At 37.9% G+C, this 14523-nt stretch overlaps 2 protein-coding genes across 4 annotated transcripts; both read right to left on the reverse strand.

Moving 5' to 3' along the window:
* Positions 1-476: 476 nt before the first annotated feature.
* il12b2 (interleukin 12B 2) lies at positions 477-3721 on the reverse strand. Of its 2 annotated transcripts, XM_088424876.1 has the most exons (7): positions 3559-3721; positions 3316-3400; positions 2536-2781; positions 2352-2454; positions 2064-2254; positions 1847-1995; positions 477-1743 (listed from the first exon to the last, which is right to left on the reverse strand). In XM_088424876.1, exons 1-7 carry the CDS (start codon positions 3559-3561, stop codon positions 1594-1596), a joined length of 927 nt encoding a protein of 308 aa, XP_088281002.1. In that variant the 5' UTR covers positions 3562-3721; the 3' UTR covers positions 477-1593. The 2 variants fall into 2 exon arrangements, with proteins under 2 accessions (XP_088281002.1, XP_088281011.1); XM_088424885.1 differs by having other exon boundaries at positions 3316-3721.
* A 3299-nt stretch (positions 3722-7020) lies between these two features.
* Positions 7021-14431, reverse strand: LOC148429523 (transcription factor BTF3). 2 transcript variants are annotated; one of them, XM_088424899.1, is made up of 6 exons: positions 14356-14431; positions 11757-11825; positions 11544-11657; positions 9729-9930; positions 9590-9646; positions 7021-7330 (listed from the first exon to the last, which is right to left on the reverse strand). In XM_088424899.1, exons 2-6 carry the CDS (start codon positions 11823-11825, stop codon positions 7284-7286), a joined length of 489 nt encoding a protein of 162 aa, XP_088281025.1. In that variant the 5' UTR covers positions 14356-14431; the 3' UTR covers positions 7021-7283. The 2 variants fall into 2 exon arrangements, with proteins under 2 accessions (XP_088281025.1, XP_088281034.1); XM_088424908.1 differs by lacking the exon at positions 14356-14431 and adding an exon at positions 12954-13014.
* Positions 14432-14523: the final 92 nt, after the last annotated feature.

A 14523-nucleotide genomic window follows, 5' to 3' on the forward strand; every position in this document is an offset into this window, starting at 1 on the left:
CTCCATCGGCGCGCGCTCAAACTCTTATCATTACGCGCTCAATAGTTTTTTTCTTGCTCTCAAAATCTGTTTTCGCTCGCTCAGTTTGATTTTCTCCGCTCAATTTTTTTTTCCGCGCGTGCGTAATTGTGGCACAAATATAACGCCATACATTCGCGCCCAGTCACGCGAACTCCATTGACTACAATACAAAACGCTCCGATTGTTCGCCTCGTTCGCGTTCGGTGCACGCGGTTGGGGACACTGCTTTAGGTGACCCTAAAAGTCATCAATTAATCGATGATTTTATTTATTTTTTTTAATAATGTGGAAGGGAGCCAAGTCAACGCAGACGTGCTAACTAGTTGGCAACCGAGCTACTGTGGTGCGCCTGATGAAAGGTCTTTCACACAAGCTTCTTAGTCTTTTCAAGTACAGTACAGTGAAGAACTACCACAGAACATATGCATCAGTAACTTTTAATGATGGTTAAGTGACATTATCTCCTTGTGGCACACACAAAAGTGAGTACTATAGTTAAGAAAACATTTTCAAATGGTTGTAATACAAACGATTGTTTTTACATTATTCATATTTAATATACTTGCTCAATGCTGCCGGGTGTTTGTTCTTCAGTGGCTAAAGTCAGCATGCCTAAAACACATTTTTGGATAGCAATATATTGCTCTCTTCTTAGGTTTGCTTTTTGGTCCCTCTTTGGACCTGCAATAAACTGATGAAATAAAAATAAAATAAAAACATCATTTTGAAGGTCAAATGAACTTTTGCATGTAAATGAATGATCCTTTACATTATAAATAAGGTTGGTACGTGTCCCATTTATAATCCTTTTGTACTTGTGTGAAGTTAGCCTGATTCTGCAGAAACATACATAAGAGACATATGAGAAAGTAGCATGTGTGATATAGTTAGTTTTGTACCTGGAACTACAGTAGTACCTTAGCTTAAGAGTTTATTTAATTGGATTTCAAATTGATTGTCCCAAATGAAGATCATTTAAATCGCATTAAATCTTTACAGCACCTTCCAAAAACACCCACATTTTCGTTTCATGGTTTAATAAAGAAAATTGTCATTGCTTGTATAAAAAACATAATAAAATAGAAAGTAAAACAATAATTGTGTCAATTCAATCAGGATTTGTGTGTGAAGGACTGGGCAAGCAGAAGCTCTTAACAAGTGTTCTCGTTTTGATTGGTGGGTTTAAAGGTTTGTACTGTTCAATTAATAGCTGTGAAACTATTTCTAAATGTTGTTTTTCGTTACCCACATGCGAAAGCATGACATTTTCTAAATCACTCCTTTTCACTCGTTCCTATCTGAAGCTCAAATTTTGGTTCGCAACTCAAAACAAACAAAAAAACAGACAAAAAAAAAACACAACAAAAACCAAGCAACCGGTTATAAGTGGGAAACATTTCTATATTGGATCACCGTTAAGTCAAGTCACCACCGTTAATACAAATCCAAACTTACATGAGCAAACATTTACGCTAGATTAGCTACAAAAATAGCAAAACTGGCTGCTAAGTTATCGGTGCAAAGTTTTGAATTAGGGACTGAATGTCAGTCTTCAATCATGATTTATTAACACTATGAACATTTAACTGAATCTGGCAGATGGATCACATTTGTCCAGTTAGTCCACTGGCTCCAGGCTGAATGGACCAGCGAGTCACGGGACCGAACTCTGAGCATGCTTATCTTCTTGGGTATCAGGGAGGGTGAGGAAGAGGAGCCAATCTGACACCAGGGAGGAGAACGCAATGACAGAGGTTAGAGAAAGGTTTCAAAGGAAAACAAAAAAAACAAAACTTTGCGGCAGGGGTGGTTGCACATATTGCACCTTTCCATCATCTCTGTGTTTATATTCCACCTCATGTTCCAGGGCGAAGAAGCTGTGAGGGGTAGACCAGCTGGATGGAGGATGGATAGTCACATTTAAGTGGAGATCCACTAATTGACATTTGACAATTTGAGGGCTGTCTGGTTGAACTGCTCACAAAAGAAGCGAAGTATTAACATCCAGCATGTTTTCTTTTATTTTGTTTTCAGTGACTCACCGATATCTCGAAGGTAAAATTTCTTGGTCCTCTTGAGGAGGGAGTCGTTCGCAATGGCTTCAGCAGTGAGTTCCAGCATGGCGCTCTCCTCGGAGTAGGGTGATAGCAAGTGGGGCAATTCAAAGTGGAGTATCCCACCTTGTTTGTCAACAGTGCCACTGACCCAGTTGCATGAGTTGCGTCTCTCCCGACTGTAGAGGAAATGCCAGAGGAGACGAGTAGAATCAGTGGGATTCATTGTGGATGTTATCCACTTTTGCAAAGAGTTAAAATTTTCGGTTTGTTTACCAATGCGGGCCAAGTCCAAGGCGTACAACTTTGTACTTGGTGCCATCCCATTTACAGCTAAATGTGCAGTTGTAAGACTTGGCACGACACTCGAGGAAATCGTCTGTGGGACACGCAATAAAAAAGAAAACTATTATAGAATGTCAGTGAACATTTGGACTGCATAAAACAAAGATCATCTCACCAAGTTCCTCCTTCTCCTCAGCTGGCAGTAAGAGATAAGTAGACGCGCTGTCCCCTCTGTTCCAGCAAGTGTACTCTCCTAGCATGGGCTTGCCAACCTCCTTGATCAGTAGATTGTGGCCATCCTGCTGCACATCCTGGTAATCTTCATCGATGGGCTCACCTCTAAACATCCATGTAACGTCATCTCCTTTGGATGTTAAACCGCAAGTCAGTGTGACAGGCTCACTTTGATTTGCCACCACAGCTGTATTGAGAGAATGAAATGCAAGATGATGAAACACTCACCATATGGCAACAGTGACAAAAGTAACCACACGTTAGGTACATACTTGGATAAAAAGAAAGAGATCATGGGGTTCCTCAAAAAATCACGGAACACATTTTTCAATTGATTCACTGTTTGCAATGTCAGTAAAACTGTCAGTATGGCTTTACAGAAGAACATTATTAATGTCCATTTCCGGCACCTTCTTGTATCTCTAATTCTACTCTAAAAATAATTGGGTCAAAAATGATCTACATTGAGTCGAAATCTCAACTTCTGGGTTTTCCATTTAACCCCAAAATGTTGATCATGTGAATACATTTGTAATTTGTAAAATTTCCTTTTGACTCAACTTGTGTTATTTTTGACCCAACAGTTGTAAGTGTTGATTTCTAAGAATCCACTGCACTCTAGGACAGAAGTTGTACAGGAATACAGTACACCGATGTTTGTTACCTCGCACAGCAGCACTAGAAGTCAAAAATGCATAATGCATTAAATATGAAAACATACTTCTTTTTGGGAAGTAGTTGAGTCCATTTGCTCCCACGATGCAACCCAGGCTGATAAGTAGGAGCCCAAATATCCACATTAATCTCTGAGGAGTCAGTAGAGAAATATTAGAAATTCAAAAGAACAAAATTAAAAAAATATATATTCTTACCGGGACGTCCATTATCTTCCTGTAATATCATTGCTTACTTGAACACAATCTAAAGCAGTCATTTTAAACCAACACATCTGTCTTTCACTTACCATTCTGGAGAAAAAATACTACAAATAAATGAAGATCAAAAGTTCACTTGTTGCCAATGATCATTCGCACCAAGTGGTTGCAAAGTCTCATTTTTATACTCTTGCACATCCTAAGACAGCGTTGGCACCATCTTTTCCTGCCCTGTGTGGGAGTAAGGGAATCAGATAGAAACTAAGAGACTGTGTAAATAAACCACAGCATCAGTTAGTTGATGATGCACTTCCTGTCTTTTGATTTGTATGTTGATGACGAAGGAAAAGCAAGCGGGGTAGTTTTGAATCAGATAAATCATTAAAATTAAATAAAACGTACAATAGTAAAGTCCATCTGTGAGTGTTCAGTAGGGTGGGGACTTTCCCTTGATCGATATACATACAGCTTCTGAACACACACAAAATGGACCAAGATTAAGTAGGTGGCTATTAGCAGCTGCACAATTTACACACATACAATTCAAAGGTACCAGTTCAAATGCACCTGGCTCCAGCCTTCCTGTGTGGAGTTTGCATGTTCTCCCCAAGCCCGTGTGGGTTTTCTCCAGGTTCCTCCCACACTCCAAAAAACATGCATGGCAGGTGAATTGGACATACTAAATTGTCCTTAGGTGTGATTGGGTGTGTGAATAGTGAGATAGGCGCCAGCAAGCCTGCGACCCCTGTGGGGATAAGCAGCGCTAGAAAATGGATGGATGGATGGATGAAACAAATTGCTGTACATTAAACGATCAGCCATACATTACGATTTTTCAACAATCATGAAAAGACAAAGCATTATTCTCTAATAAATTAAATGCTTGTTGTGTTTGCAGAAGTCAGGTAAGTCAACCACAACACAATCATGAATGCTTTGAGCTAAAATTATAGAAATGATACAAGTTGCATATGAATGCTCAAGCGATGACACTGAACGAATATACTTGATTTGCTAAATCATAGAATGCCATAAAATAGTTCCCAAAATGAGCTGGGAAAAAAAACAAATCAATTTGAAGCTGAAGACTAGGGCAAGAATCTTTCGAACGCCTCACTCACCTGAAAGTGTATATACACACACGCACCACACACAAACATATACAGTATATATATATATATATATATATATATATATATATATATATATATATATATATATATATATATATATATATATATATATATATATATACACAGTATTTATTTATATATATATATATATATATATATATATATATATATATATACACAGTATTTATTTATATATATATATATATATATATATACACAGTATTTATTTATATATATATATATATATATATATATATATATATATATATATATATATATATATATACACAGTATATATATATATATATATATATATATATATATATATATATATATATATATATATATATATATATATATATATATATATATATACACACAGTATATATATTATTTTTTTTTTTTTTTTTTTGGAGGGTGGCATGGAGAATATGGAACTGCGGAGAGAATTGTTCTATGCTTGAATTTTGAGACAAGAATGTTTGAATTATTTCAAATTATGACAACCGCTCTTGTACTATCTCTGGTGTTCGGCAGAATCTTTGTTCCTGCAAAATCATCACTTTTCTGGAGACCACCAAAACAGCAGGTTTGTTCACTCATTGGGCCAACATTTACACTGCTCAAGCTATTATTTAAAATACATTTATTTTTCAAGAAATGTCCCATATCGGAATTTCCATGCTTATTACTCATTATTGTCAAATGAGATAAGACTTCCTCTGGTATATAAAAACTTCCTAGCCAGCGTGTGAAAGAGGTGGTTTCTTAAACAAACGTAACAAACGTAAACAGCAAGTCATGTTTGCTGCAGGGCTGCCACTACGTCATTGTTTTCATTCATTTCAATTCACTGAATGTCCTGACGACATGGTTGTGGGGGGGTTTCTTTAAAGCAGTGTTCCCATACAGTTCAGTTAGTGGTTAAAAATCTGGCTAATGTAATCCACATATGATAATAAAGTTTCTGAATTACTCCAATATTACATATGCCAGCAAAGACATTACCAATTAGATATTAATAAAGTACAAATTTATAACATACATTTGTTGTTTTTCTGGTCTCCTGGATTATGCATGTTTAATGGATACAGTTTTGGAATGCATTAGGAAGCCAGAGGACTCAAAATTCAACTCTAATTGAGACTTGATGAGCATGCTGTGAATAGCTAGCTAGCGTCGCTAACTAGCGTGGATACAACACTGAAGCATGACTAAATGAAACGCGAAGACTTTTTAAAAAATATATATTATTGCCGATGTAAAGCTTAGAATCTTATATTTCTAATTCAGTATTTTAACAGTCAAAAAATGGGTTATATGTGACGGAAGGTGCAACACTTGTGAATGTGCAAGCATGCAGCCTAGGCCACTCATGGCCCCCATAAGTCACCAGCAGCACAGTTGACTTTGACAGGTCACTTGTTTCGTAAAGGTTAGTCAGGTTTCCTACAGCTGAAAAGAAGTTAAAATATAACTAAGATATTGTGATTACGAACAACTTCACAATGTTTCATGTTGTCCAAAGTTGATACAATAACATGCAGCATTGCATCTGCACTTGAGTCCCCACTAAAAGCACGTGTTTATAGTAATTGTGTGGTTACCACATCATGCGGTAAACCATTTTTAAAAATCATATTTATATTGAGATTTGAGACTTGAAAATAAATATTTCATGCCATTTCCTCCACATTGCTTAGAAGGTGGCCCTTTTTGAGAAGCTCAAAGCATCAATCAGCTTACGTCATCCAAACGGTATTGACGGTCGACCGGTTTGTGCACAAAATATCGTCAAAACCGTATGAGCAGACACTGCCAGCTCATTGAGTTGTATTGTGAAATTGGATCCTCCTAATGCTGGAAAAGGTTATTTTTCCCCACTAGTTTGAAAGCATTTGAGCCTTACAATTTCTGATTAACCGTAATGATTTTTTTTCATGCTGAGCTCCAAACCAGTCGTTGACATGAATATAAACTTCAGTATTTGTTTTATGATACAGTGGGGGTGAAGCTTAAGCCACAGTATTTTGATTCCTTTTCGACTCAATTGAGGAAATTTGTTGAGTTGAATTGGGTTTGTTAATACTTTCCATCCAGCCATTTTCTACAGTGAAGGGCCTAAATAATTTTTGGGGCATGAATTTGATAGTTTGTTGGTTATTATTTCAATATAGGTATTACAATTTGTGATAGTGCTTTAAATACTCTATGCAGGTTTCGGTCTCGTTGACGTTTTCCTTTCTGTGGTTTTGTGATCTTCAAAATGTCATTTTTTTCATCTGCATTACCCAACTTCCGTTTTTGGTTAGATTACGACTGTGAAGAAATGGGTTTTCTTATTTGTCAGGGTTAAAACTTAAAACAGCTAGGTTTGATCATAAGGCGGCAGGTATAAAATAACCAAAGCACTCACAATTTGTTTAACTGTAATTTTTATTATGTGATTAGTTCCACTAGAACAAGGTGAGTATGTTGGCATCACAAGGCATGAGTAGCAGCGTTAAAAAAGACAAAGGACTGCAGAATTAAATACTTTTACTGCAGAATGACGAAGTCTGTGTAGTCGAGGGCAGGAGGGGTCACTTGGTACCAGTTTGATCTCAAGATAGTTTGCCAAGGAGTCAACATGAACACAAAGAAAATGAGGCCAGTTAAGAGTTTGTGTTGGTTGGGGTATGTTAGTTAGCCTCGTTCTTTGAAGCCTCATCGAAGTTCTCGACAAGATCTGAAATGTAAAAGAGTGGTCAGGAGGGTCTATGTTGGTCGCTAAAAAAAGTTGTTCTTGATGCGTCCTAACGTGTTTCCGCAAGGACACACAAAAGAACTGCATGGTGATATATTGTTCTACAAAGTCACAGTTCACCATGGAGTAAATAAATGCCAGCTTGCTGTATGAGGGGAGAAGGGCCAGGCACGCGGAAGAGTGCAGCTCAGACAATACAAGTTTCAGTTTTTTCTCAAAATTCAAGTTTCTCAGGTTGGCGCAGGAAGAAAAAAAAGTTGAATACATTTTGACCAATATTGATTTATCAACATTACACTCCAGTTAACCTGTGTAATCAGTGGGGCCCCATTAAATAAATTAGAAATTGGTCAATTCATGGATCAAATTCCTGTTGTGAATGTTGCTGTTATAGTCCTTGTTATAGAACGGCAAGTACTGAATAAAATGAGAAAAGTTGGAGATTTGGATTCAAAAGTACATTTACGCTCCTATAGGTTAAATTGTTCACCTGTAAATCTTATAGTGCATTATAGGTCAATTGTGAAATTTTATTCAAACAGACTATTCCTAACTTTTTGTGAGTAGTGGCTGTAGGCATGGGATGCTAACCGTGTGGACGATATATCGTGATTTTAAGACTCGCAATTTTTTTTTTTTTTTTCCAACTGTCTCAACAAGCCCAAACTGGAATGTTTTTTTTCTGGGTTGTCAGCCTTAATTGCCAACTTCAGTTTGCCGTCGCAGCCTCGTAATGTGTGTAAACGTGTGTCTCATGTGAGTCCTCCTCCTACTCCGCTGCTGCAGCCAACCATGTGACATGATAGCCAAGCGTCCACATCCCGATTGGGGGGATTCTGAATGTCTCAAGCTGCAACACATATAAACCCTTTGGGCGCTTTCAATGGTTCGGGATAAAGGCATACTGAATGCGTACTGTATTTGCTGCTTGGTTCGATTGTACTAATTTGGCACTTAAGGGTTAAGCTTGCTACTGAGGATAACGTGGCTAACTAGTTTTTACAGCATTTCATGACAGTCGCTCAAAGTACGAGACCATAGAAAACAGGTAGTGAGCAAGCAGGAGGATGGCAGAAGGATCCCAACCATCTGAACTTTCCCCCCCGTCCAAATACGCAAAATCAGCTTCCGGCAAATGACTAGTGATCGTGGCAGCTTGGAAGGAGGCTATCCCACCCGCAAGTCATGCTTCAAGAGTGGCTGCCAAAGAAGGGAATACTTTGAACTTGACGTCCCAAAATAATGGGGGCGCACATGAACAAAGCGCTGTCCTTAAATGAAAATTGCAACTGCGCACTAAGTCAGTTGAGTGTCTCACATTGATGAAACTAATCTATCAAGTTTGAAAATGTAGCTATCTTTGCGGCTACTATGTTGACGTCACAATGTGGAGTAGAAGCAGTTACTCCTTTTGAATTGGGGAAAAACTTTTACTCTTGTGCTAACCTTAAATGTAGCTGATATCTAAACATTTGTCCAAGTCTTTCCCTGTTTTTACTGCGGTGTTGTATGGAAAGACAGTGAGAATGCATACGCAGAAAATAAACGTGAATGCATCAACATCTATTGATATAATCAGTATATTACCATTAATTGGTACATATTTTAGTCGATAGGATGTAGCATTATTATCTGAAATCAATTAGATAATCCAAAAGTTTTTCTTTTTTTACTTTCGTACTACTCTATTTCCAAACCAGATTTGATTTCCTGCAGACTTAGTTATCCAGGTAGTGTTTAGTTTTGCATGTCTCTTTATTTTATTTTACTTTATTTAACTTTTTAACTAAATCTAACTTAAGATTGCTTTAATTCTATTAATATTATTTTAGATTTGTAGTTTTCTAAAAACTGCACATATTTCAGTTTGAATTTATTGTGTTCCAATGCAGGATTCATGCGTACAATTATTGTGGAGCTGCAGGTTTTGCTAACTTTATGTATTTTAACATATTTATGTATTTTATATTTATTTTTTTATTCATTTTATTTATGTATTTATTATAATTTGGCATAGTTAACATGCATTATTGTAAGAGAGGCTGTATGCCATTTTCTTTAAAAAATAAAACTTTTCAATGTTTAAAAATGGCTATTTATGACAATTAAAAAAAAAGAAAAATATTTTCGAGAGCTGCGATTTAAATACCGCGATATTTTTGTCAAGGTTACTGGACAACCAAAATCTGATATCGTCCCTTAACTAAGCGAATGTATAAATAACAAGCCAATATTGCTCACCGGGAACTTCGTCGTCCTCTTCTTCGGCAGTTACCATGAGTGCTTTGCTCTCCCCGGCTAGAAAAAAAAAAAAAAAAACAACCGTTGCTGTTGTGGACTCCACCAGACATAAGGAAATGGTGGAAAATGTCTATCATACTTGGCTTGGGCAGTGTCTCTGCTAATCTCCTGAGGCTGGTGAGACTATCCGCTCCCAGCTGGTTGAGGATTCCCGGGAGCATCTCTGTGAGCTGTTTGTTTTCGGCGTGGCCCGTGATAGTGAAGGTGTTGGCTGCCAGGGATGCCTGCACTTTTGGGTTGTTGAAGTGGATGACTGTGCCCTGGTTTGTGAACATGTTCACCTTCGAAAATAGTCAAAAAAAGACGATGAGTGGTTCAAAAGAAAGAGCACCTTGATTTTATTGAGCATCTATACCCCCTGACAGCATAGTTCAGCATTATATTTTCGACAGCACTTTTGCTCATTATGGTTGTGGGTAAACTGGAGCCTATCTTGAGTGATAAAAGCAAGAAGCATAGTAAACACTCTAAAGTGTCACCAGTTAATTGCAGGATACAAACGACAAAGACACCGATTGGTTAATGAAGCCTACTGTATTGTATTGACACATAGGCAAACTGCATTGATTCTGTGTTGGCAATGTGCATAGACTCCACTTATATATAGTGTTACTTCAATGAGACACCTGATGGATCTTACCTGTATTGCCCCCAAACTGGAACAATATTACCTTGTATTTAAGCTAGTATTGTGCTTTCACTTGTATTATTTCTAGTTTAATCCAAGTTTAAAATAGCTACGAAATATACAATCAATATTCTAAACATCTTAATGTGAAAACCAGAGTGAAAGTGTGAAGATTATGAAACGATGTGGCTTATGTAGGATACTTGTCATTACAATAAAGATTTCTTTATATCTATAGTGTTTTGATTTTCATTATCTCAACTACTTAGTATCTCAAGACATTTTTTATGCAAACCTTCATGTGTGGCAAAGCGTGATGGCTCATAGTATATTTTAGAATGGTCTCATCCAATGCATGAAAGTATGATGTAAAAAATAATGACTCCATTGTTAAATTGATTTACGTATTTAGTTTACTCCGGGAACTCAACCTGCAGTGGGTTGGATGTAGGATTGAAATCGCTGCGCGCTAACCATTGAGCTAAGTGTCTTTGCAGTGGCCTCTAATACTGGAGCAATCCAAAGGCACGGCAAGAGAAACCAAGTCCGACAAACATGTCTTATTTGCCAAAATGACATCAAAATGGTTCAACAAACTGGAAACCTTTCTTCTTCTTTAAGGATCCCTATCACACTGACTTGAACGGAATAATTGAAACATTTGTATTTCATTATGCAAAGACACACCTGTTAACGGGTGCATTTCCTTGTAAAGTTTCTCAGTTACAGGTACAAATTGAAAGATATAGTGGGTGTATCAGTCACGTGATCCAACACAAGCGGTCGTTCTTTTTTTTTTTTTTCCCTTAAAGTGATTCACGCGTGGACACGGGTTTCGAGCTCATAGTTCGACACGCACCGGTGCACTGGTGTTGCCAGATCTATCATTAACCTCAGAAGCATTCAGTTGAGCAGTGACCTCTATCAACACAATCACAAGAAAAGTGGAGAGCACAGAACTAGTGCTAGTTTGTTAGCTTCTTGCGTGAAAGTCTTTATCAGATGCATGTTGGGAATTTGACTTCAGGGTGAACTGTATAATGCATGACCGACTGACAAAACACACTTGAGTTGAGCAGTGAAAGTGAAAATAAATGTCAATCCTGACACTGCACACAAGAGCCATTTCAGACCATTTGAAAAATAACTTGATTGCTTTGACTTTAACACCTCGCAGTAGAAGTGCAATATCACATTCTTTTTCCGATGCTTTTCTACAGAATTTCACAACGCTAGTGTTTCTAAGCCTGACCCAGTCATTTGTACCTCCTCAATACTGGAGATGTTGTTAACTCCTAGCTTCTTGAGGGAGAACTGCAGCTTCTTGTCATCTGCTGTAGCAGTTCTGTGCAGCACCTTCTTCTTTCTGCGAGCTGTTCCCTGCAAAAAATAAGCACATAATTTAACAAATAAAACATCTCTGATCGTAGAAACGGATTTCCGGAAATATACACAGGTCTGGTATGTAAACCAACTGACCTTGCCTCCTATGCGGACCTGCGCCTGCAGTTTAGCAAGCTTCTCCTGGTTCATCGTGAACTCCTTCATCTGAGATTAGGAAAAAAAAAAACATGTTTAACCTAAAAAAGATTTAAGGAACTACAGTGAGTCTACACCAGACATAGGCAAACTACGGCCCGCGGGCTGGATCCGGCCCGTTGGTCTAATCAGCCCGGCCTATGATGGCACAGAATTAAGGTTTGGTTATAAGATTCCATTCATTTCAATTTGAGTTGTTATGACAGACTACCAACACCAGATGTCACAGTAGGCACAATGACATTATTTTGGACAGCATTGAATAAGATCGACAGACAGCGAGAGAGTGAGTGAATGCAATTATTGTTGCAAAACCTGTTAACTTTAATCGAACGCGGGGACTTTGCCATCACCCGTTTATTCTTTTTCGCAGAGTAACTAACGCTGATCACACAAAGTTACTGTAGCATTCTAATGTAACCTGGTTAAGTCTAGGAAAAGTATGTCAACATGTCAGGGAGCTCAAACAGGAGATTATTTCATTTTTGGAGCTACTTGATAATACTTTCCAGACCTGAATGAAAGATTGTCTTTTAGTGTTAAGAGTGATGAACACCTCAGATCTGTTCTGAGAATTGCCACAAGAAGATTACCTAATGACTTTGATGCACTAGCTAAAATGGGTGTTCAACACTGTTCTCAATCAAAAGTATATGTTAAAACATGAGTACCATAGCTATGTTTATGTTTGATATGTACTGTTAACATGCATTTTTTTAAAATATGTATTTTATCTTGTTGCTGCCCCGGCCCTGATGTCAAATTTTAAAAGTTAATGTGGCCCCTGAGCCAAAAGGTTTGCCCAACCCTGGTTTACACCCATGTTGACATTTAGCATTATCACTTAGCCTACACGTAGGGCTGCGGGATTTATCGAATTTTAATCGCGATCACGATATTGGCTGCCACGATTAATTAAGATGAAAATTGGCGATATTAACATTAAAAAAGCAGCCTACCAGTACACGTCAAATCAAGCAATTCAGTCATGCTACGACCAAGGGGCAAACGCAATGTTAAAACAACATTAAGATTAAGAAACAGCAAGTGAGCAAATCCTGCAAGAACGTCCGCTGCAGCTTGGTTTAAGATTGACGCTCCCCACGAGTTTGATGCGGCTACGTGCGTCAAAATGACGTTTTTTCAGGAACCACGCCACTTCGTGTGGTGTCCGCGCTGGATGGATTTTCCGCAACACATGCCTTCTGGTATTTCTTCACCGCGTGGAGGCGCTAGGCAGAAAACATGTTGGGTGAACTATTGCTTATTGGTGTTCGCCGGTGAATACCGGCAAGCAAATACACAGAGCCGAGGAGTCTGATTTGGGGGGGGCTTGGAAAGATTTCGATCGTTTGTATCTACTAACCGGCGTGATTCTACGCGCCTAGAGTGGGACGCGATGACCACGCTGAAGTTGGTTTCACTGGCGCTCCAGAGGTATCAGGTTTCAATTCACCCTAAAAGCCTTTAGATTACAATGTTTCCCAGATGTTTGCATACCAAAAGCCTCTGCTTTTCTCAGGCCCTAGTATCCTATACTAGCTGTCAATTGAGACCCATTTTGGAAAATCCGATTGGCAATAATTGGAATAAATTGGGTTTGAAATGACCACAAATGACATTTTGACTGCTAAGTCCATGCTCACTTTGAGTGATTCTGGTACTTCTTTTGTCTTTTAAAAAAACTTTCAGGCTGTTGTAAGTGTTCTTACAAGTCCGTTGTAGTATGTGCTTGGTTCTGAGTAGGCTTCAATTTTTTCAATGGTTTGCACTCAGAAGGTTTTTGCCATAGTTATTATTTACTTCATTAATTTTTGTTTACTAATCTGATTATTTTTAAGTACCAAGCCTTGTTTATAAAGTATATACTGCTAGTTTTAAAAAAAAGTGCAATAAATAGACATGTTTGACCAAACATGATGAATAATCGTGATCAATAATTGTGATCGCAATTTTGACAAAAATAATCTTGATTATTATTTTGGCCATATTCATGCAGCCCTACCTACACATTTTTTTCTCACGGAAATTACTAAGAACTGTAGTTTGAAGTTTGAAATTTGAAAACAAATGTTAAAAAGTTCAATCAACTATTTCTTTTAATAAAATCAGATTTGCAATGACAGTGAGATGTTAACCATGAACATTTCTCAAATCCCACTTCTAGTTTGGCTGCCACATGCCTTGAACATAGCTGCTAAGTTTTGAACTCGCTCACCACTGTCCTATACCAGTGGCATTCATTTAGCTCATTCTATCAACCTTATTCCATTGGTTGTCGGGGGTTAGGGTTAGTGGACGAAATGTAATTCAACCAAATTATCGGGCTATGCTGACCTAGGTGCTACATGCCCGTAAGAAACATAATAGCCACCCATGCTAATAGGTTCGCTAAGGCCTCTTCAAGTCGAATTTTGATTAGCATCTATCTAGTAGTTGTATTACTCACTCAAGAACCCTGTAGTGTGAATAATTCTATGACACAGAATAAAAAAGAAGGAGGATTAATAGATGAAAATCTGTAAAAACGTGAATTTACCTGGGGAGTGTGAATTCACGCGGCTCACAAGGCTGATAGAAACAGGGAGGAAGAGGCAGGAAGCAGAAGTGACGCATTCAGGAAACGTAAAGGAGGACATTTAATACAATGCTTGGATACAATATTTTATTTTGACGTCTGAAATATTATTAAGTCCAACATTAATAA

The sequence above is a fragment of the Hippichthys cyanospilos genome, chromosome 1 (genome assembly GCF_059441005.1).
Source record: "Hippichthys cyanospilos isolate Australia breed blue-spotted pipefish chromosome 1, RoL_Hcya_1.0, whole genome shotgun sequence".
NCBI classification, from domain to species: Eukaryota; Metazoa; Chordata; class Actinopteri; order Syngnathiformes; family Syngnathidae; genus Hippichthys; species Hippichthys cyanospilos.